The sequence below is a fragment of the Leptonychotes weddellii genome, chromosome 12, assembly GCF_054177405.1.
Source record: "Leptonychotes weddellii isolate Sample4059 chromosome 12, ASM5417740v2, whole genome shotgun sequence".
Taxonomy (NCBI): domain Eukaryota; kingdom Metazoa; phylum Chordata; class Mammalia; order Carnivora; family Phocidae; genus Leptonychotes; species Leptonychotes weddellii.
The window spans coordinates 60,166,067-60,190,683 of record NC_138380.1 but is presented as its reverse complement, the minus strand read 5'-3'; the positions used below and the strand labels follow the sequence as shown (position 1 = coordinate 60,190,683).

At 41.7% G+C, this 24,617-nt stretch overlaps 1 protein-coding gene and 1 long non-coding RNA gene across 3 annotated transcripts in view; one reads left to right on the top strand and one right to left on the bottom strand.

Moving 5' to 3' along the window:
* The window catches only part of C1GALT1 (core 1 synthase, glycoprotein-N-acetylgalactosamine 3-beta-galactosyltransferase 1), a 36,474-nt gene extending 32,797 nt beyond the window's left edge, over positions 1-3,677 (top strand). The window contains exon 4 of the mRNA XM_081800506.1: positions 1,466-3,677. Within this exon, the coding sequence (XP_081656632.1) occupies positions 1,466-1,483 (18 nt within the window). The 3' untranslated portion in view covers positions 1,484-3,677. The remainder of the gene's footprint in view (positions 1-1,465) is intronic.
* Positions 1-22,840, bottom strand: part of LOC115942026 (uncharacterized) — a 49,757-nt gene extending 26,917 nt beyond the window's left edge. Inside the window, exons 1-3 of one of the 2 annotated variants that reach the window (XR_004076687.2) lie at positions 22,813-22,840; positions 18,978-19,029; positions 13,748-15,071 (exon numbers count right to left, since the gene is read on the bottom strand). This is a non-coding gene — a long non-coding RNA (uncharacterized LOC115942026). Of the gene's footprint in view, positions 1-9,987; positions 10,105-13,747; positions 15,072-18,977; positions 19,030-22,812 lie in introns of those variants that run through there. The other variant, XR_014139337.1, reaches the window with a different exon arrangement.
* Positions 22,841-24,617: the final 1,777 nt, after the last annotated feature.

The window sequence follows — 24,617 nt, the reverse complement described above, 5'->3', positions numbered from 1 at the left end:
TGCCTAAAGAACCGCCAGGTGTTTAGTAGTGCTTCTCATTCTGTTACTGATAGCTCTTTTTTTTCCGGGACTGAAAATTTGTGCAGGGCATTTCTACCCTTTCTGTATTGTATATTGCCTCTGTATAGTGCACTAGAATACAACCACTTTTCTCCCAATAATGAAATATTCATTGTCTTTTTTTATGAAATTCAGTCCTAGGACTTCAGCTATTTGGGTTTTCTAGTGAATGTCTAGTGACAGATTAACAGTACTTCCTCATTTGTAGAACAGCTAGGTGATGTGCCATCTTAAAACTAATTTGAGTAGCAATGTCTTAGTCTTAACAAGTCATGAAGTTTTGACTTTTGTCAGCTTCAAATCTTTTTTCATAGAACTCTCTAAACCACATTGTCTTTCCTCTTTCTATTTCTAGACTACCAGAATTATACTCCTGGTAGCATTTAGGTTGAATTTCACTTTCTCTTCATTTTGTTGTTAGACTGTAGAAAGTTGGTGATAAAATCCAGAAAGTAGTTTGAAAAAGAATAATGATCCACTCTTTCCTTTAGTTCTATACAAGGCTATCTTCCGTGTATTTGCCCTGTTCAGTGCTGTGTGTGTCAGAGATACAGGAATAGTAAGGTATGGTATGGTTATCTTAATACTTGGATTTTTCTTTAATCAAAATACTAAACCTTAATTTTTCATGCTAATTAGGTGTATATAATAAGTAATTTTATTCAAAAAAAGTGATTTTATTCTCTGAGGTGAAGGTAACTATGTGCTTAGACTAGTAAGACATAAAAATGATTTATTGTTTATAAAAAGTAATTTTTACAGGGGCACCTGGGTGGCTCAGTTAAGCCTCTGACTCTTGGTTTGGGCTCAGGTTATGATCTCTGGGTTGTGGGATCAAGTCCCACCTTAGCTACCCGCTCAGCTGGGAGTCTGCTTGAGATTCTCACCCTCTCCCTTGGCCCCTCCCCCCTGCTTATGTGTGTGCGCATGCATGTGTGCGCACGCTCTCTCTCAAATAAATCTTTTATTTAAGATTTTATTTATTTATTTATTTGACAGAGTTAGACACAGCGAGAGAGAGAACACAAGCAGGGGGAGTGGGAGAGGGAGAAGCAGGCTCCCCACTGAGCAAGGAGCCCAATGCGGGACTTGATCCCAGGACCCTGGTATCATGACCTGAGCCAAAGGCAGACGCTTAACAACTGAGCCACCCAGGCGCCCCATAAATAAATCTTTTAAAAACATTTTTTTAAATAATTTTTACAGACCTACTTGCCTGGTTACAAAAACAGGAAAAAAAGGGAAATAATTGAATCACCTATATTTTCTTAATGATCCTAAATTAGACATGTAGCTAGCTATTTCTGAGATCCTAAAGTAATCATGCTATTTGGTGTTTTTTTCTCATCTGAAAGTTTCAACCTTTACCAGGTTACACCTTCATTTTATGTTTTATTGTCTTTAGACCCTCTTAGACTGCTAAATCCTCAGATTTACCGAATGGAAAACTGGTGTTCAGAAGTTGAATGACTCAGAACAAGTGAAGCAGAACAGTGGTGAGATTGAACCTGAGTCTGAAGTTTGAAAACACGTCAAGATCCAGTCTTCTTTATAATATACTGACTTAGAGGGTAGAAAGACAAAAAACTGGGTGCACATAGTTTTAATTTAAGATCACCAATGACTTTATTTAGGGCTATTCACTTACCTCATAATAATGTATTAAAATAGTGCTTATTAAAGAATATTAATAGAATTTTTGCTGTATATTAAATAGTAGAAATTTGTCTTACTAATTCAGTAGTCATTACAAATTCTAAACTTACAGTGTATTTTCTAAATTTACTCTTTGGTAACTCTAGATTACTGCCTAGCATTACTTAAAACTCACTTTGTCAGGGTGTCTTTAAAAGGGTTTTCTTTTTTCCCCTTTGCATCTAAAACTTTTGATGTAAAATTACCCAAACTTCCTGTTACTACTAAAACTGAAATAAATGAAACAAGAGAAATAGATATGAAAATGTGAAGCAGGCACTTTACCCAAAAGCACAGTTATTTACGTCAGTGAGATTATTTTTTTAAAGAAGTTAAAGTAGGTTGGTTTCCTTTGACACCCGTTTTTCTCCAGACTCCACCTTATGTGACAGGATGGTAGTGGTTTCCTCCCTAAGTTATTCTTCTTACACCTAAGAATTAAATATTAGCCTCACTCCATGACATATCATGTTAAAATTAGGAGTTGTCTTGTTTACTTCTTTCACCTCTCCCACAGGTAATTTTTCCTAAGATTCCACCCACGCTTTGTACACAAAAGGTCAGCAAACATTTGATTTATTTCATTGACTTATTAAATATATCAAAATCACACCCAGGATCTCAGAGTGTGGTACTACAGACGTCAAATCTCTTACTACCCTAATTCTAAACCAGTCAGTGCACACCCTTTTTCATATGAGAAATAATGACAGAAACAATCTGACAAGTAACAATGGGGCTTCTAGAGCCAAGGGTGATTGCAGTTAAATTAAATCTTCACTGTTCTTGACACTTCAGAGCTATCTTCTAGGAATACTTGCCCTCCCTTGTTAACAAAACAGGGAACAAAACTCCTTCTTCAGGGACCTCACTTTTCATTTAGTTGAGCAGTTGGTACTGGGAGCTGTACCTTTAGGCAACACAAGTATTTGAGTGACCCCGTTTTCCACTTCATGGATTGCACACAGGAAAGGTCAGTAATTTGATTCACCACTTTTTTTGCTTCAGTATTTTAGTCTTGAGTCCAGGTAATTAAAGAGTAATTTTACTTCACTTATGTATTGTGATCCCACAGTTTCCTTCCCACTGAATAAAATTTAACTCTCTGCTAAACATGTAAGATGGGCGAAGGGTTACCATTAAGAGAAGTGGGAACAGATCAGCCCCCTGCTCCGTACCACCAGTCAGGACTTTGACGAACTTCCCACTTTTTATGATTCTAACAGAAAAAACAATACCTTTCCGTAATGAGAGGAGGATCACGCTCTCTATCACTGTGAAGGGAGGACTAGCCAGGAGAGGGAAGCTTGAGCTAGGCTTCTGCCTTGAGAGGAAAAGCAGCTTCCAAGTGGTGTGTGGTTCAGCCCTTTGCCTAGGTCTTGTTTTTTCCAAGTCTCTCAGTAGCCCTTCCTTCATTTTCCTTCTACTCTTCAAGTCCAATTCTTGGATTCAGAGGAGTGACTATTTTTACCCCCAGGTAGTTTGCTGGCCCTAGGGTTGCAGAGAGGAAAAGATACAGTCTTGCCCCCGGGGAACTGAGTGTTTAGGGAACACTCCTCTAACTTAATGTAACAGAGCCAACGACAGTCTTCAAATATGTCAAAGCAAAATGGGCAATGAAGGGCTTAAAGAGCAAAACTCAGACAACAGATGCCTGTTCACGGAAATAAAGCCCTGCCAGGTGCACTGTCCAGGGCAAAGAAAGTTGCCTTTTGGAGATTAAGCTTTTTATGAGATTAGAATTTGAGAGAGGTCTCCCAGTGACTTCTGTAATAAGTTTTGTTGGTAGTATTGGCTCACTATTAAGCCCATCTATTGAGTTCTTGGTTTCATTTATCAAATATTTCAGTTCTAGAATTTCCATTTGTTTATATTGTATAATTAACTATAACTAACTAATTAAATAATCAGGTCTCTGCAAATGTTCTCAGTCTTATTTTTTTACATCCTTAAACATATTAAGTACAGATGTTATGGAGTATATGTCTGCTACCCCCATTATCTGGACCACCACCACCACCACCATGGGTCTATTTCTATCAGTCCCTTCTTTTGGTATTCAGTTACATTTTCTTATTTATTTTTTAATACCGTCTTTGGTAGGAACATCACACTTCTTGGTAGTCTTTTGAATAGGACAAATGAACCTGTGTCTCACCTTACAGAAACCATAAAATCTGTGCTATCCCAAAGTCTGTGTAACCATCAACCCAAGCACCCCACTGACCTGCTGACTGGCCTCCTAGTGAAGTGAAGAAGTTACACAGAGAGGTCAGCCAACGATTCCCCTCAGAGAACCAAATGAGAGAGGAGCCTACTCTGATTCCTGTGATGTGTATAATACCCACATTGTACTAACTAAGCAAATCTCTTCATTTTAGACAATCAAGGATGAGCAAAACCCACATGGTCTTAAAGGATAAACTTGTGTTTAATGCCTTAACAGTCATACTTCAGTGAGGGCTCCATGAACTCAAATTTAGGCCAAGTACTAAGCCAGTAGCTTACATTTCTTCAGCATTATTGAGTCTTAGAAGCAATCCATACACTGCAGGCCTAGCTGACCTAAATTCATTAAAAGCCAGATTTGGAGAAACTTCTAGGTATTCATCTAGATAGTAAAAGCTAAGGGTTGGATCCTGTGCACTTCTGAACAGATACTGTCTCAGCTCTAAAGGAGTTTCTAAAGTTAAACATATCCTTAGAAGGCTGCAAGTTCTCAAATTTTAAAGTCAAGTCTTAAAATATAGAATACCCTCCAGGTCCGGGCTTTTCTTGCTGGAGTTAGAACCTTGATGTTGGGGCCGCCTGGGTGGCTCAGTCGTTAAGCGTCTGCCTTCAGCTCAGGTCATGATCCCAGGATCCTGGGATCGAGCCCCGCATCGGGCTCCCCGCTCAGCGGGAAGCCTGCTTCTCCCTCTCCCACTGCCCCCTGCTTGTGTTTCCTCTCTCGCTATCTCTCTCTCTCTGTCAAATAAATAAATAAAATCTTAAAAAAAAAAAAAAGAACCTTGATGTTGTATCTCTAAGGACTCCCTGAAACAGTTAATGGGCTGAGACACCCTCACACCAACAAATCGATAGTAATGTATGACATACTGCACTTGGGGAATAAGCACAGACCCTTTGACTGTGTTAACTTCGATTTTGTATGTTAAAGCCACATGCCTGATAACATTTCAGTCTGATAGCAGGGTAGGTTGGAATTACTGCTATTCACCAACTCATCTGTTCACCATCCTGGTCTTGATCTTAGAGTAGGGAGATAAATTGAGAGCAAAAAGTAAAATTACTAGTTGAATTTTACGAGCATTATATTAAATGACATCCAAGAGACAATCTTACATGAAGAGATATTAAGAATAAAAACAGATTTGGGGAAAGGTTGAATTACATATTTAGTTGAAAATTAGACGACATTTTAGATTCACAGAGAGCAAGAATTATGTCTCATTTATCTTTGTATCTTCCAGAGATTTGCAGAGAGTAGGTCATTCAAACTAAGAGGATCTCAGATTTTCATTGTTTTATATCGTAGCATATCCATGTGCCTTGGTCACAGTCCAAGGGGTTTGGGCTAGATTTATCTTTGAAGACTTCTCTAGCCCTAAAGCTAATCATCCTATTATGCCAGTTTGCAGGCTTCCCACAGAGCAGGGAGCTCAATGCGGGGCTCGATCCCAGGACCCTGGGATCATGACCTGAGCTGAAGGCAGACGCTTAATGACTGAGCCATCCAGATGCCCCAAATTTTTCTACTTCTATACATCTAAAAAGGTCTTGCGTGAATCACACCATCTTGGACAAATCCACCATGATGATCACTCTGTGACCTGAAGCCTTCCTGAACACATCCTTCTTAAGTACATCCTCGGGGCATAACATCTTTGATCTGCCCTGGAGATGAACTATGACACACACCTGTTCTCAAACATTCCCCTCCCAGATGGTCTTCTAGTGTGTACTCTCCAGCCTGTAGGGCTATAGAAGCAGATCTTACCAGAGGTGGAGTTGTGGAGATCTACTTGTTTTGTGGCAGCCTAAGACATGTTTCCATATATAAGTCACCTTAATAAACCATTTCTTGTCAAGCTGGACTTGCTGACCTTTTTTCTGGTCTTACAATTCTTTCAGCCTTTGGAGGTCATTTTGCATATATCTTCCTTTCATAGAAGACTAGAAACTGATAATGATACCAATATAGCTATTTTTAAGTAAAATGTCTTTATTTCTTAAATATCTTTGAACAAAAGCTACAGGAGAATATATTGTTTTTATAGGGCCAAAATTTTAATGTGTTATTAACTTAGGATTATAACAAACATTAATTATATTTCATTCTATAGTTATAATTATCTAAAGTGTATTATCCTCTTTCAGAGGTTTGTAACACATGGTGTAAGACCACATTCTGAGAGCAAAAGGATGCCAGTTGCCATCAAGGTAAGGACCAGGGTTCAATATCCAAACTGTCAGTACAGGCTTCCAAAGATCTGAAGCTTATGTTCCAACAGCAACTCATTGCAAAGCCCAATGCCTTCATCTAAATGTAACTGAAACCTAATGAAGGCATCCACTTCCCTTTCATTTTAAACCATGTCTTATATGATTTGATAGAGTGTAATGTGTGTTAAGGAGCAACTCGAAAAGCTGGGCATTACATAGTCACTCTTACTGAAATAAAACAAATGTAATGACAGTCTAAAGTGTAAGAGTACATGTTGAATATAAAATCACTTCAAGTAGTCATTCTTGTCATGAGCTATTAGATCTTGAAAGCTCAACGTGCCTGAGCTTTTATTGAGCTTTCCATGTCTAATATATTAGCTCAGTATCATTCCCCCTTCCCGCCAGCGTGTTTCCAGTTGGCATTCCTTGGACATCCATCTACTCAGAGCAGCTCCGTTCGCTTCTTCAGTAGCAACGGGGTTCAAGGGAAAATGGTGGAACCTGCACCTGACATTCCAGCTTATCTCTCTCCTTTACTATCCCTCTTCTTGTCCAATCATTGTATCTTCTCACATGCCACTGGAGCACCAGATGCATTTTCAAGGTCTCTACCATGAGAAGATGCAGGGAGTGTGGAAAATCCTCATATGAATAGTATGTTCTTAAAGCATACACTGGCTAGAGTTGTGCAATTGGCAAGATTATCTGGATTCAATGTCAGTTTTGCTGCCAAAAAGTTTGAATACAGCCAGAGCCTGCCAAGGTTTCCCTATTTTTCGGTACAAAGTTTTAAGTTCTTCCCCTCAAATAGTACTTTCTTGAGTGTTTTTGAGGAACCTAAGTCTGCATGGAGAAGATCTATTGCATGATAATCCTCTAGTACCTTTTTTTTAAAAAAAGATTATTTTAGAGGGGGAAGTTGAGAGAGAGAAAGGGGGGGACAGAGGGAGAGAGAGAGGGAGAGAATCCCAAGTGGAGTCCCCGCTGAGCATGGACCCTGACCTGGGGTTCTCACGACCCTGAGATCATGACCTGAGCCGAAATCAAGAGTCGGATGCCCAACTGGCTAAGTCACCCATGTGCCCCCTCTAGGACTTTGAGCTCAGGTATATACACATCCCAGCAATCACAGTCTCCAAGCACAGGTTCTATTCTCCTTGCAGCTTTTGGAGTTTGGGTGTAACCTCTCAGAAACGAAGCTATTAGCTGGATAAGAAACAAACATCTCCAAAAATGTGATTCACCCTGAAGGTTCCTTAAACTCTCTGTTGTCCAGACAAATCCTAGTGATATATACCCAAGGTGAGTTATAGAGAATTAATTACAGACTCCTGAGAATCTAAGAATGGGATGGCAGCCCAGTTGTTCTGATCCCTGAATTATGCCGTTGCATAGATTCAACCTACCTTAGGGAAATTTGATGTTTATTTTGGATAATGCAGCAAGTATGAACATAGGACACACTTCTAAGTGACCTTCTTTAGGAAATTCGAGTATGTGTTTATTAACACTAATATGTAGTAAAAAGATTATGCCTTCTAAAATTTGGCCAACAAACTGAAAAAGTGGCGTTTCTGTTCTTTGAATAAAAAGCAAATGCATTTTTTTTTAAAGATTTTATTTATTTGAGAGAGAGAATGAGAAAGAGAGCATGAGAGGGGGGAGGGTCAGAGAGAGAGGCAGACTCCCTGCTGAGCAGGGAGCCCGACGTGGGACTCGATCCCGGGACTCCAGGATCATGACCTGAGCCGAAGGCAGTCGCTTAACCAACTGAGCCACCCAGGCGCCCAAAAGCAAATGCATTTAAAGTACATATATATGGGGGCGCCTGGGTGGCTCAGTTGGTTGAGCGACTGCCTTTGGCTCAGGTCATGATCCTGGAGTCCCGGGATCGAGTCCCGCATCGGGCTCCCTGCTCGGCAGGGAGTCTGCTTCGTCCTCTGACCCTATCCCCTCTCACTTGTTCTCTCTCTCTCAAATAAATAAATAAAATCTTTAAATAAATAAATAAATAAATAAATAAAGTACATATATATGTGTATATATACACACCCTATATATATATATATACACATATACTATACTATATATATACTATGTACTAAATATACTACGTACTTAGAGTGTACACATACATACACATATATGTGTATACATATATGTAACATATAGTATATAAGTAGGTAAGAGAAATTTACCAGAAGGAAAAAATAATCAATTCTATTTAAACTACCTGTTTCAGACTTACGTGAGTCTGTTATTCAGAAATATAGTAGGTCAACTTAAATACTATTTATTATAATCAGAACTACCAACACCCTTGTCAGCGCGTTTGGAAGAAACAACAGGGATCAGATGTCAGTTCCACCTTAAATAAAATAAGTCATTTTCTTCCATTTTAATAGTTGAAATTTAAGGAAGAAATGGACCTGATGGCCGTGTGATCCCATAAGCAGAAGATGAACGTGTTCCAGATGGCAGGGTAGTTCCAAGGAGACCTTCAGGTTTTTATTCCAAGGGTTGGCTCAATACTTCATTACCCAGAAAGTGTGTCTTATCAGGCGAGACCTTCAAATCTAAACTCCTCTTTGGTCAAGGGAATGCTAATGACCGTCTGACAGCTTGTCACAGACTTTGGATTTTTTCCCCCTATCATCCCTGGCCAGTTTTCCCTCTGTCTGGCGGCCGCCGTGGGGCAGACTGCCAGCAGGCACCATACCCATGATCTTCGGAGGAGTCTTATCTCCGTCAAGCCTTCTTTTACTGTCATCTCTATCTTGCATCTCTATTCCAGGTCACTCTAGAATTTATAGGCAGGCTAGTATGGTTTTAATTTGCACTCGTTTGTTATATGGCTTTACATGGCTCCTTTTCATGAATCTGTGTCTGATCTCCCCATGACATCAAAGTGCCTGTAAGGTCAGATTCTCAGAGGCCATGCCTCTGATTTAGTTTATGATCCTTTAGGACACGATTTCCACCCCAGACTCTCTTGCAGACCAGGAAATGACCAAATTATTGAAGGCTACAAGCCCTCACCTTTTGAGGGCTTGTAACAAAACAAGGCCTGAGCAGGTGGCATGTGTGCCAGGAAGGGGGAGTGGAACCTCAGGCCTCGGTTCTTGGTTAAATCCTAAAAACTTCTGTTGCAGTCAATGCATAGGAATGAATGGGGCCGAGAGTGAGACCGTGAGGATGAGTAAGAATGAGCACAGCTTGGCAGACCCTGAGTGCACAGGGAGTCAAGAACGAGTGGCTGGTTTTACCAATGGTTCCATGTTGGCAGAGCATGGGGATGAGAAGCCAACGACATGCAAACATGTCAAATGGTGATTACTTGGGTCAAGGTTACCGGAAGGATCAGTGCTACCAGGATGTTGGCTTTTTACTCTTTAGAATGTTTATCCCCCACCCCAACCCAGAATATGAGCTCCTTGACTTGTTCACTGCTGTCTCCCCTGCTCCTGGAATACCCTGGCACATAGCAGGTGTGCAATAAATATTTCTCGAATGCATGATGAATGAAACTGGCTGGTATTCCTTCTCAGTCTCATTAGTGGAGAGATCAAGAGCCAGCCAGCCTACAAAACCCGTTCTGGATTTAGAAGCAATATGAAGCCATGCAGTCCAGTAAAAGCAGAGAATCACTCTTGTGTTTCTTCCATTCTCTACCTTTCCCTGTCCCCAACACCATCGCCCGCCCCAACCCCCGACCTGCAAAGGACCTTTTCTGTCCATATTGAGTCCCAACACAAGCCTTCAACAGGATTCCCCCCAACTCACCCGACACTATTTTACCACACGGTGGGGCATCACCCTGCACCTCCGTGCCAGGAGCTTTTCTCAGCACCACTAAGTTTGCTGGTAAGTGGAGGTGATTGTTCCCAATGCAGAAAAAGCCTAGATGAAAAGCAGAGACAGGGGCTAGAGGTAGATGAAGCCTTTCTGGAGGACATTTTATATCTTCCTGAATTTCATCCATTATTAAGCCATGAACCAGCCCTACTGATTTAATGCCTAGGCTTGCTGCACAACTATATTTAGCAACGCTTCAGAAGAGCACAGTAGTTGGCAGTAGTTGGCACATCGTCTGATGATGTCAGATTCTTTACTGTACAGGTCTCTTTTATTCAACTCTTTACTGGGGACCCTTCGCTGCTAGCTCACAACCTCTTTGAAAATACTGATACATAAGATAATTTGCTATATCGGGCGCCTGGGTGGCTCAGTCGTTAAGCGTCTGCCTTCGGCTCAGGTCATGATCCCAGGATCCTGGGATCGAGTCCCACATCGGGCTCCCTGCTCGGCAAGAAGCCTGCTTCTCCCTCTCCCATTCCCCTGGCTTGTGTTCCTGCTCTTGCTGTCTCTCTCTCTGTGTCAAATAAATAAATAAATAAAATCTTTAAAAAAAAAAAAAAGATAATTTGCTATAGATAGCTTTATCCAAAAAAAGTATTAGCAAATATGGAGAATCCACAGTATGTACTCCTTTGGTTTCCTGAGGTCCCTTGGTCAATATGGAATTCTTTAAAATGTAAGAGACATTTTGATACCATCACAATCAGGATTCTATTATATCACTAATGGGCACTAGACTAAATTTTGTGAGCTATCCCCCTCTCCGCAAGCCCTAGACCTTACCCAGAGCTTAACATGGTGACAAGTTCATAGTCCTCGGCAGACTGGTACTGGCCAGATTAAAGAAAGCACTCATTAATCAATATGACAGGAAGAATTTGAATAAATAATTCCTATTTCTCTCAGTCTAACAAGAGGGAAACAGCTCAAACACATTTGTTTGGAGGAATTTTTTTGTGTGGTTAGGTACTTTTGGTATTTTGGGGCATTTTCTTTATTAACCAGTTTGGTGTCCTTTTCTCTTGGTTTTCACTATAGTATTCATGAATCTTATTAATTTTTTTTTCTTAAAAGATCTTTTTTAAAGAAAGCAAAGGAACTAAGTCACCCCCATGGTGAGGCCGGGGATGGTGGTAGAAATGGAGGAGAGGAGGGATTGCCAGATATAACTAGATAGGTTTTGATTTGCAGGAGGGCTCGCTCACATGTGGATATCCTCCACTCCTGTCACCTTTGCGTTGGCAGAAGGTAGTCAGAGCAATATGCAAATGGAAAATTCTAAGATGAATGTGCCAGAGGAAGAAAAGATACATTTGGATGTTGCTTTTTTCATTTTTTCAATGATGATCCTTTGGTGCTTTACATGGTCCCCTCCCAACTTTTTCTGGAGCTGTGGTTGAGGATGTGCCCTAATTACAAGATTCCATGCTATAGAAGCTGCTGTTTATGCCTGAACAACTGCTCAGAATATCGTTGTAATTGCACGTCTGCCTTTCTGACTTCTTCAGAAATGGGAGCATGACTTACATGTTTGGAGAAGGTTAAAAGAGTGCTTGGGGGGTGCCTGAGTGGCTCAGTCATTGAGCCTCTGCCTTCGGCTCAGGTCATGATCCCAGAGTCCTGGGATCGAGCCCCGCATTGGGCTCCCTGCTCCGTGGGAGGCCTGCTTCTCCCTCTCCCACTTTCCCTGCTTGTGTTCCCTCTCTCGCTGTGTCTCTCTCTGTCAAATAAATAAAATCTTAAAAAAAAAAAAAAGTGCTTAGGGCTAAAGGAAAAATAAAAAGCACTGAAAACTTGCTAGTATTTCACTAGAATTCTGTTTTAAGGTTGTCTTTATCACAGTAGCAATACTTTGAATTTATAAAATTCTGTAATGTTTTAACCCTTGTGGTGCATACTTCCCCCCTAGAAATATGAGGTGGGCTTGAGGGTTATCATTACACGAAACTTGCAGTTTAGAAAAGAAAAGTGACTTGTCTTGCTCTCTGTCTTCTCTCTGTGTCCCTGGTCTCTGTGGGAACCCTTCTGTCCCTAGGGTCCTGTCACCTCTTACATGTGGGAGGAAGACTGATAAATCCTCTTCTGCAGCTTAGACCTCTCTGTAGATTTCTTGCCCCACATATCCTCCTAGTCATTGTCCACAGACATCCCCTAGGTACCTTGAAATGAGTATTTGAAAACTGAGCTCATCCTCTTTACTCTGATGTTGTCCTGTATTTGCATATGAATCTACCATTGTCTCAAAAAGTCTAACGAAAAAATAGCTGATACAAACATTTTAATAAACATATGTTGATTTGACTAAATATTTCCAAGATTATTGAAGACCAGCTCTCAGCACCACTGTTTATTAGCAACAGCCCCACTATTTATTAGGTCCTCATGAGCTATGTAGCCTTAACTTTCCCAAACCTCAATTTCCCTCCCATGTATAGTGGGGAACAATAATACTTTACAGTAAAACTTCCAACTGATGTTCTGAGACACCATGGTATCCCAAATGTAGAAATAATAAAATGTGGGGATAGATAATTTTCCCTTTACTCCTCAAGGTTCTTGGTTGAGACCCCAATAATAAAAGACAGATTAACAGGAGGAAAAAAACAATTTTAATTAAGTGCATACTTCATTTTAATTAAAACTAATTATGCAGTTAATTCCATTAATTTTAAATAATTTAACATTTTAATTAATTAATTAATTATGGAGTCCCACAAAGATCTGAGACTCAAGAGGCTTTGAGGCTAGAGAAAAAGATAGTGTTCTGGGGCTTCACAGGCAGGGAGGGCAATTCAAAAGAAGGTGAGAAGAGGAAATACTGGATAAACAATGCAGATAAGTCTCTCCAGTGAAAAAGTGATCTCTGGTAATAGCCCTTTTCCTCACAGGGACACCCTTTCTAATGTAAATTTCCCTTACAAAAGGGTAACTTTTATTCTGCTCTTAGAGCTTCTCCTGTGTCTGCAGTTTCTCAAAATTATCAGGTCAAAATAATCCTTTTGTCAAAAAGGCATGTTTTGGGGTAGCACATTCTGCTACCCTTTACAAATGCATTACAAAGATGCCAAGATATTGGCTGGAGCCCCTCGGCTGCTCGCCTTTGGCTTTGGGCAACCTTATCTGCTGACCCCAGTGTATTGCCACAATTCCCATTTTGTATGTGTGTCATAACCTGAAAGGTCATATGTAAAAAGCCAACATAGGGTCTGCAGTACAGGAGGCATTAAAATGCATGTTACTTACTATTTTGTAAATGGGTGTCTTTTTCTCAAAGGAAGATAGTATCTCATGTTCAATGAGCATTTGCTATGCATCAGGCATTTTATGTACTGTACCTTATCTCATCTAAACCTCAAAGTGATTTTATGAGCTCAATAGTATTATCCAGGAGAAACAAAGCTCAGAGAAGTTTACTAACTTGCTCAATATCTCACAGTCAGTGAATGGTTAGCCCAGGGGTTGTCATGTCAGATCCCAAGTTCTTAACATGGAGTAATTGCCTCTTACTGGGGAGGTCCTACAATCTGCAAAGTCCAGTGCTACCGGTGCATGAGAAACTGGTCTTTATACATATTAGAAAGTCTGAAGACTGTGACTCAAGTTATGCCAGAGACCCACAAGGGCTTCATTTCTATTGTCAAATAAATACAGTGCAAATACCTATCTATGAGAAGTAATACTTTAGATACTAGTAGTAAATGGTCTTTGGTAAGAGGTAATGTTTCCTATTTTGCAGGGAAGAAAGGTCCCTCAGCTCTGGGACCTCTATGAGGAAAACAGGTTGGTGTTTTTGCAGCCTCACAGCAGACAGAAATAAGCTGAGTGGGGGAAGACAGAATGCAGAAAGAGGAAATGTAGTGCTCTAGTGCTACTTCACTAATTTCCCAAGCAAAGATGAATTCTCTTTTTAGACAGAATGGGACCGGGGAGATGTGAGCACTTTATAAATATGTAATCAAAGTGGTTATTATTTCTTTCCAACCCTTTCAACATCCTCACCGCCTGATACAGACTAACTGGCAGTTTTCTAAGAAATGGTGGAGAATATTCTAGCTAAGTTAATAGACAATATACCAAAGGGGGTGGGGAACCCTGCACAGCCTCCAAGTGATAAGAGCGAAATAAAATATAATCATCAACTTCATGAAGAGTACTTTTTTTGAATTACCACACAATGTGAGCAATTTTCATCCAATTAACAGTTGCTTTGGATATAGAGTGACTAAGTCAGCAAGCTTCTGGTTTTCCTGTAGGTAGAAAACATATTGCACCGCAGATGTTTCATGAGCTATCAGTAGCTTGATTTTCAATAGAAAGATTCCTTTCCTTTGCAGGGAATTCAGTGCAATCCACTTTAACCTAACAAATACTTAATGACTACCTACTATGTACAAGGCAATCTGATAAGCCTAAGAAGAGAAAAAAAAATAAGTCTCGATACTTCCTCTCAAGAAGACAATAAAAAGGAACAATATGTGTGCATATATTATGATAATCCATGGTAGAATAAATGAGTGAGAACATCTGGTCCAGGTGGAAAAGCTTTGTTTTGCCTTTGAGATGACCTGGAAGATAGGCAAGATTCCAAAGACTGAGACAGGGGAAGGAATTTTCAAGAAAAGAAAATACTGTCTATTAAAATACAAGGCATTGGATTATAACAGAGAAAAAATATTTTTATTTTTATTTTTCCTCTTCTCACCTTAGATCCATTAGCTAGGGCCCTGAAAATTAGACAGATTAACAAGACAAAGACAAGCAGGATTTTATTAATTCGTGCATTGCACATACGCACGGGGGTACTCAGTGATGAATAACTCAAAAGAGTGGTTAGAACTTAAGCTTATAGGGGTGCCTGGGTGGCTCAGTCGTTGAGCGTCTGCCTTCGGCTCAGGTTGTGATCCCAGGGTCCTGGGATCGAGCCCCGCATCAGGCTCCCTGCTCCACGGGAAGCTTGCTTCTCTCTCTCCCACTCCTCCTGCTTGTGTTCCTGCTCTCACTGTGTCTCTCTGTCAAATAAACCAATAAAATCTTAAAAAAAAAAAAAAAAAGAACTTAAGCTTATATAGCGTCTTAACAAAGAATAACTAGTTTGTGGAGAAGTGACAAGACAAAGGAAAGGGACTTTGAGCTTCCAGAGTTGGCAAATTGTGGGAAGGCAAATATATGAAGAAACTAATGGAAGATAAGGATTTTTTTAAGCAACATTTGTGTTGATTCCTTTGGTGCCACTTCTGGGCTGTTAAGAGTCTAGACTTGTCTCCAGGAGTTAAGAATCATCCTTCCTTTTCTAAGAGAAAGGGGGAGGGCAGAGAGTTGTTCTTACTGCCTTCGGCAACAATAATCCTTATGTCAGAATGGCATATTTTGGGGTGGCATGCTCTGAACCCCCCCAGGATATATTGGATTAAATAAAATATAATATTAAAATTAAGTCCATGTATTTCTTCTTACTTTTTAGATGTGACCCCTAGAAAATTTGAAGTTACGTGTATTATTTTTCTATAGGATAGGGCTGGGCCAAATTATGGCATACCTTGAATATCAGACAAAATGTTTGAAAGGTGTTTCTCCCTCAGCACCAGATTTTGGCAATGTGAGGTGTATATGATGCCATCAGCAAGGTAGGGCACATGCTGCTATTATAATGATATGATGCAGGAAAGAGGACCAAGAATTGGAAGGAGGCTGGAAAACGAGCTGCTCTATTTGCTCTGTTTCAGTAGGTGGTCTGGGGTTTTATTCATAATAGAAATAAATGACAAAGTTGTTAATACGGCTGCTGTGATAGTAAAAGGAAAGGCAGTAACTCTCAAGAGAAACTAGAGGTAATCCAGTACCAGATTTGCTCTGTTTCAGTTTTATAGAAAATACCTCATCATTGAAATTTCCATAGGAAAAACATCTGTTACTACTAGTCTAAATCTCTCTAGACTGTAACTTCCATTTTCCCCTTGAAATGATAGTTTTTAAGGGAATTGTTAAAAACTGAAGGTTGCTTAGGGACCCAGTTACTGAGTTTTTAAACTATGTGAAATTTACCTGAAGTACTTCAGAATAGATAGTGTGATGTGTAGGTGTCTGTTTAAATTAGTTTTAATCTATACCCAAGGAGATATTTGTTAACACCTGCAGTATTCTAATCATAAATGCATACTTGAAAAGTGGGTAGCACGTGAAAGATGCTGTCTGGATGACATTTCTGCAAGAAGTTCAAAAATTGCCATCTGCATCTGCACCTAAGGGGACTGAAAGGGAAAACCGAAGGGTAAAGTGAATGACATGCCATGCCAGGAGCCTGGCAGCTAACACCTTGGGGAGAAATTCCTAGATTTAGAATTCTGTCCTGCATTCATTCTTTTAATGGAGGATTCTCTTGTCTGATCCAATTAGAAAGTTAGTTGATCTTCAGTCAGAACATGTTCTCAGGTTCCTGGGAGCCAGCCTTTCAGGCAAAGTGCTCATTGGTGTTCCTAGACGATCAGGGAGTTAGAATTCCACTGAGCTTCCAGAGCAAGAAGGATGAGTGTTCGAGAGTCCGTTTGTAATAGATATTTGCACACATGTCTTGGTCTGAGACTTATTTCCATGAGCGGTTATGGGAACACCAGTAGCCAAGTGACCATACATCCTGGTTTGCCCGGGAGAGCCCCAGTTTACACTTACTATCCAGCCTTGATATTAATATCACCACCTTTCACTCTTAAAAGTGCCTGAATTTGAAAGATAAATTATATAGTTACTCTTCTGTGGTGGCTTTAAAATATGCTCACAGATTCTTTGCTATTCCTCCCTTTAAGAGGTGGAACCTAATTTCCCACCTCTTGACTATGGGCTGGATTAGTGACCGGCTTCTAAGAAATAGCATGAGGCAGAAGCGATGGTGTGTTGACTTCAGAGCATAAAGGCACTTACTCCTTGCTCTCTTTTGGATCACTCACTCTGGGGAAAGCTAGCTGCCATGTTGTGAGCATTTTGTAAACAAGGAATCTGAGATTCTGGTAAAGCGGCTTGCCTAAATCCCCACAGCCAGGTAGGTAGTGATGGATCCAGCTCTCAAACTGTGTCCATCTGACTCCAAACCCACACTCTTAAAAGAACAGAAGTATGTTCTACTGCTTTGCAAAAAAGAATCCAGAAAAATGATATAACAGAAATTTTGGCAAAAGGCCACAAGCAAATGCAGAAAGACTCTGTCTGAGATTGCAAACCTAGGGTTTTTACATGCTGTTTTTACCACATATTTTTTCAGAATGTATAATACATTCACATGGTTCAAAAGACATGAAAGATATTTCAGTGAAATATCTCTCTCTCACCTCTGTTCCCAGCCACCTACTGCCCCTTCCTAAAGACAACCAACATTACTAGTTTCCTGCATATCTTTCCAGAAATATTCTATGCTTGTACAAGGCCATATAGACATATACCCTTACCACTGCCATTTTTTTACACAAATGATAGCATAGAATAGATACTGTTTGGCACTTTATTATTTTTTTTACCTGACAATGAATTGTGGATGTCATTAAGTATCAGTACATTAAAAAAGCGTTGTTTTTATAGCTTCATTATATTCTAGTGAATTGTGTAACAGGATGTATTGTAATGAATACTCTTTTGATAATCATTTTCATTATTTTCAATCCTTTCTTATTTAATTTTTTTTTAAGTAGGCTCCACACCCAGCCTGGAGCCCAGTGCAGGGCCCGAAACCACAACCCTGAGATCAAGACCTGAGCCAAGATCAAGAGCCAGACGCTCAACTGACTGAGCCACCCAGGCAACCCCTTTTCTTATTTAAAAAACAATGCTGTGATGAATACCTGTGTCCACCTGCCATTTCTAGATGCAGGTCCCTAGTGCCATAGCCCACCTCACTGCACTGATTTGCAGAAGGGTCAGTCCAAGGGCATTATGGACTAAACTACCCGACAGCTCAAAGTTAAAACTGTGATGGGTACTGAAACTTTTGTTTTCCTTTTCTATTATTTGGGGAATGGGAAGAGAGTAAAAGAGCAGAATTTTTTTTCATCTTAAATAAATGCGTATTTATCCTCTAACCCACCACAGCAGAAAATAGCCGAGAAGATGATTTAAACTTGGCAGGCTTACCAGTTTGGGTATTCAACATATTTTCATTTGTCTGTGCACCAAGGATATAGTGGATGCTTTCTTAAATACCTTTAAGTCTTTTCTTCAAACTTCCCCCTTCCTCCCTGTCCTCTTTTTGCCCACTCCTTTCCTCCTCCTCCTTTAGATGTCCAATTGTCCAGGCCCAAAAGCTGGGATTCATCCCCACTTCTGCCTTCTTTCTCACCCCTGCCCTGTGGTGCCATGGTCAGAAGAGTTGGAAGTGACCCACATGCTCATTCTTGGTTGCCAGGACAGTGGCCAGCCGGAGGCTGGAGGCTGGAGCCTGGAGGCTCCTTCTCACTCAAAGAGGCTGCCCAAAGGGGCAGTCCCCTCCTCCCACCTCCCAACCACTCCCAGCAGCTTCCCATGAGCCCAGGGTTTCCCTCCCGGGAGGGACAACCAGCATTCCCAGGCAAGTTCTTCAAACAATACCCTCCCACAGTGTATTTCCCCAGCACCCGGCAACAGGCTGCTTCCTCACATCGGCCCAATAAAAAGGAAGGGTATTGATGGGGTTCAGGACATGCTACCCCAAAATATGGCACTGTGACATATTGAATATTTTAAACTGAAGGAGTTTGAGAAATGGCAGAAGCAGGAAGGTCACTCTGACCTCCCCAACCCTCCTTTTGCCCCTGAAGCAGCACCAAACCCTCCTGTGGGAGGTGCCCGCCCTATACCTGGCAGAAAGTGCATCCTTATCCCAGAAGAACGAGGGACTGCGAGAAGGATCCTAACAAACAGGCCTTGCTAAGTTTCTCCTTGTTCGCTACACTTACCTCACTCCTCAGTCTATCGTATTTCTTCACGACAGCTCACCCTGCATCAAACCTAGAATAAAAATACTCAGGTCTAGCTGTTTCTTCGGGTCTTCAGCTCCTTATGAAGGCTCCTATGTTACATAAAACTTATATTAAATAAATTTGTATGCTTTTATCCCATTAATCTGTCTTTGTCAGTTTAACTTTCAGATCCAACCAGGGACCCGGAAGCACTGAGGAAAGTATTTTCTTCCCCTGCAGCCTCAGGGGGCAGTTCCATCACATACCCAGCACAGCACCCTGCCCACAACTCTTCCCTATGGGGTGATAGGAACACGGAAGCCTCCTGTTCTTCCTTGATGACACAGCTCAGTAATTCTCCCCCCAGTAATGCCTCTTGCCTAACTCATGCAGTGTAGCATTGTGGAATTTCTCCTGAACCCTGACACAAGATAAGGGGTCACCACAAAGAGACCCATCTTGCACGACAGGTGACCAATCAGTCCCCAAATCCTCCTAATCCCAAGTAGCTGGTTTTTGAATGAGCTGGACGTGGTAGGTACAAGTAGAGTGTAGTGTTTTTCCTTCTCACCTGTTCCCCTCCAATCCACCCTCAGGATCCATTCTAGGTAAGCTCTGGATGAAATCTCAGGCAAATTCTGTCATCTTTCTGGTGACTGTCACATAATAAAAAGTCCACTCTGGCTGACCTAACTGCAGGCTGGGGAGACACAATGGAAGTTGCTGTCGCCACCCCTCCCCCTACTCCCCATGGTGGCAAGTCTTTCAAGCAGCTCCACACCTTCCAACAGAGAGTAGAAGGTGATGGACTGATCCAAAAGCAGCATCCTACCAAAATCCTGGGGGTAATAAGAAGATACAAGAGTGAGAAGCAGATTCCTGGACTGGATAAAACCAAGCACCACGGACCAGATCATGTCAACATGAGTGATTAATCAGAATAAGCCGAAGGATGTACAGCTGAATGTTAATTAAACTGCTTCCTTCTGGTCACAGACACTGAGTGGGGAGCATTTCCACTTGGGTTCTGAAGCCCACCAAAGTGAGAAGGATAAAGGATTCCTATATGTGGTACACGCCTCTCAGGAGACATTCAGGAAGAAAAGGCTCGTGTAAGCCTAGCAAAATGAATTTATTTTAGAATGTTTTAAACCCTTGCCAAGGATAACAGGGATGCTACCAACTGTGACTGATCAATTCGCCTAATCACAGGTTATCAAAGCGTAGCGTTCCCACCTAAGAGTTTTAGGAAGTTGCTTTGGTATTTCAAGCAGAACAACTGAGTTCCAAATAAGCACATTCAGCTTTGGAGAAACTACATTATTTAGCCAATGGTGCTCTCTTGTTTTCAAATTTTAAAAGCTTAAAAATAAAATACTTTGCATTTTAAGTTGCCAATAAAAAAGAACTTAGAGTTACTTTAATGCTCTTTTTTCCCCAATAGGAATATGCAATGCAAACAGTAAGTTAGAGGCTTTCACAAAGACATTGTCTTTAGGCTCACAGAACCTGCTGACTTTATAGAAGGGTTTCTATTCAACTAGAGAAATCTCCATAAGAAGATCCAAACTCATTTGCCATAGTAGTTGGTACAAAGCAGGATATATAGGGTTGTATACATATATATTAAAAAAAAAAAACCCTGACTCTGAATGGCTGTTCAAGGTTCCTGATTCCTTATAGAAAGTTTACCAAAAGTTAACTTTCTCACAGTGTTAGCAAGTTCTTATCTAGTTTGTTCTCTGAAATGATAACACACAGAGAACAAAAACCAAGAAACAACAGGGACACCTGGGTGGCTCAGTCCTTTAAGCCTCTGCCTCTTGGTTTAGGCTCAGGTCTTGATCTCAGGGTCCTAGGATTGAGCTCTGCATCGGGCTCTGTGCTCAGCGTGGAGTCTGCTTGGGATTCTCTTTCTCCCTCTCTCTGCTCACACGCTGTCTCTCTTTCTCTAAAATAAATCTTAACAACAACAACAAAAAAACAAGAAACAACAACAAAAGCACTGCTTAAGAGAAACCTTGAAAAATTTATAATTTTGGTCTAGCTTCTAGAAAGTTCCAGAGGTAAAGGGAGTAGCATTTGTTCTGCTTTTGCATTTTTCTAAGAACTCAGACTAGTGCCTGACTGGTAAATAAACAGTTTTATCAGTTTCATCAGCGGTAGAAACTACAGATTACCAAAACTAAAAGTATTACAATTCAGATGCACTCCCATCATGTTACATGTTAAGTGAGTGACTAAAATATGTTATTAAAACATTGTCACATATTTCAGAGTACTTCAGTAATTTCCATTAGATGCAACGGCCACCAAATCCCCCCATCCTAAGTGCATGTCATTTGTGAAGTAAATGCTGCAAAAGGAGATATATGCCCTTTACTTTATGGGAATGTCAAGGGCTAAACATCCTTTAGGTTCAAACTAAATAAACAACTTGATGCTTCTTGCTCTTTGCTGGTGTTCTCTTGACTCTTTTCATGGGAGTATCACAGAAAATTCACAGTACTCTCACTTTAGATTATATCAATAGCAGGTCAAAACTCATGCTTGTGTATTTAGGTGTGTGTAGAATGTAGAACCCATCTGTGAGTGAGTTGTTTACTGTCATGGAGGGCGCAAGGCAATGGCCCCATGTATGAGCACTTGGTGGATCATACAGGGATCCCCCACCTCCTCTCACATGCTCTTCTGACTCCATGCATCTGTCCACATGGCTAATAGTTATTATGTATATTTTTTACATTAGGTAAGTCCTTAATCAGCCTGTCTTATTTAGATTGAATACATCATTATATCTGACCTTCTTATAACTACTGTGTGAGTAATAAGCTTCCAATTAGAAATATTGCCTTAAAAAAAATACCGTGCTGAGAAGGGTGACCTAAATCCTGCATTAGTGTGTAGGCACTTTATTTATAGGGTCTTTAAAACAATTACATTTTTAATGAACTAGAGTGAATAAAGGCAGGACTAGTAACTATCTAAAAAGAAAAAAAAATGTCCAGTCCAGGGTAATAGTGAAACTCAAAAGTCCCTACCAATTTAGAACTTTCCCCTTGCCTTCATCAGGCTTCCTCGAGGCTGAGAAATGTGCAATGGAGAGGGTCATTTAGCTTTCAGATTCTTCTGGAGTGTTTGTTCTACCACCTTCCCACCACTTGGACACTGTGTTGGGCAACCCTGGGGATAAAGCACTTGAAGATTGGCAGTTAGAGGGAAGAGGCAAAAAACACTGAAACTGAAAGGGGCAGCTGCAAGCTTTCGAGGTGTCCCTGGGGCATGATGAAAAGCTGGAGCCAACCCTATTTCACTGGCACTCCTGGGGGGCCTTTGGAGATCCCCCTGTTGCTGCCGGCTCACCTGACTGTTTGGGGGGATAAGTAATACCTTTTCTGGGTATCTGTTTGCAAGTCCCCATTAAGTTCCAGGTTGCCCTGGGACTTAGGTTCATCAGTCGTTGGAATCACTCCCCGGCCCCAGCCTCCCCGCAGCTTGCCTGTTTGGATGGGGCTTCCTCTTAGAACGACCGGATCCGACTGCCTTGCTGTGTGTGTGGCCCACAGGACGCCCCGGGTCATCCTTGCCCTGCCACACTATGGAAGTGCAGGCCTTTCCCAAGCAGCCCCCCTCCTCCTGCCGCTGCTGCCCCGTGGGGCCTCAGCCTCCTGGTGTTAGCTTCCCAGGCACGAGGGCCAGCACATTTCCAATGACTCTCAACCGTCAAGGCAACAAGTTCAAGGGCTCCAAATGGGGTGTTCTCTGAGCTCCTCTCATTAGCTTAAAGTGAGTTGGAAACCACCACCACACCCTGTTTTGAGGAACACAGTACCTTTCTGCAAGAAAATCCTCCTGGGAGGCTCTTCAACCTCCCAATGACCCTTCACCATCTCTTTTATACTCAGCGTGGGCGATGGGCTAACCCTGGTAAAACTATTTCACAATCTCTTCCCGGGCTGTGATCCACTACCTTGCTTTGGAACGAGGGAGTACTTGGCATTTACTCTTGTTTCCTCCAAAATTGGGCCCTCTGCTGAGGTTTCCAGACAAAAAGAAGAGTCCATTTTAACACCTTGTTTTACTTTATGTTCTCAATTCTTAGATGACATCTTTTGTAACCCTGTCTATGTAGTTAGAGTTTTGTTTTGTTTTGTTCATTTTACTATTACTCAATAGCTGGAAGTTCTCTGAACAATTCCGTTTTGTTTTGTTTTTTTTAATGTAGTAAGAGTTTTGAGTGACTGGGGAGAGAGAAGCAGCACGGTGCTGTGTGCATGACTGACAAGGAGATGATCCACTTCAGGATCTCAGAGACTAAGAGGGAAGAGTCTGCCCTTAAATACAGAAAATGCATATTTCTTACACCTCTCTGCTTATCTCCATCCTCACTACCCACCTTAGCTTTAGACCCCATTCCCTCTTGCCTGTGTGGGGGATAATCTCTCCGCTTAGTAATCTCAGTGACAACGTGTGTCCCTTCCTCTGCTCTCACCAGACTGTTTCTAACATATGACTCTATTTGTTCCCTAGGGTTGCAGAAACAAATGACCACAAAGATGGTGGCTCTAAACAATAACACTTCCTTGTCTCATGGTCCTGGAGCCCAGAGGCCAAAATCAAGGTGTCCTCAGGTTTAGTTCCTTCTGGAGGCTCTGAGGAAGGAACCACCCCATGCCTCTCTCCCAGCTGCTTCTGGCTCCAGCAAGCTCTGGCATCTGGTGGCTGGTAGAGACATCATTCCAACCTCTGTCTCCATCTTCACTGGACTTCTCTGTGAGTCTCTGTCTCAAATCTCCTTCTTCTCGCTCTTATGAGGACACTGGTCATTGGATTTGGACCCCCTATCTAAGTCTCTACAAGTCTCTAAAAACCATCTCATTTCGAGATCCTTCACTTACTTAGGTCTGCAAAGACCCTATTTTCAAATAAGGTCACATTCACAGCTACTGGGATTAGGACTTGGATGGATCTTTGGGGCCGGGGGCAGGGGGCGGGGAGTTGAGAGCACCACTTAGCCACAGCCATAACAAAGGGCTTCGCCCACACAGCCTGCCCTCTCCTCTTTACTCAGCATTCACCATCCGACCTCCAAACAGTAAAGCTGAGAATGCTTCTGAAAGACTGAAATGTACACTGGCGGACCAGTTGTTTTCTTGTTGTTTTGCTTTGCACAGACTGGGTGAATGAGAATGGGCGTGGAGAACACAAAGTAGAGAAACCTCAGTCCTAGAAGGGGGAGCAGGACACAGCACGCGGAGGCTGACTCGGGGGGAGCCAACGGCCACTAGCCGGCAACTCCTCTGGAGTAGTTCTGTGGTTAGAACTTGACAGGATTACATTCTGAAGGCTCTGAGAAGCCCTGCTCTGGAAACCCTGCCAATACACACACAGACACACACACACGCCACACACATGCACTGTACACACATACCGGACACACACGCCTCCCGCCCCGGTGCCCCCCACCCCCCCCACACACCATACCCCCCCACACACACCATACCCTCCCCACACACACACCGTACCCCCCCCACACCATACCCCCCCACACACACACATACACCATACTTTCACACATACCACAAAACCGACTGTATGGTGACCCTGGATTGGAGGTAGGGCTCTGGGACACTGATG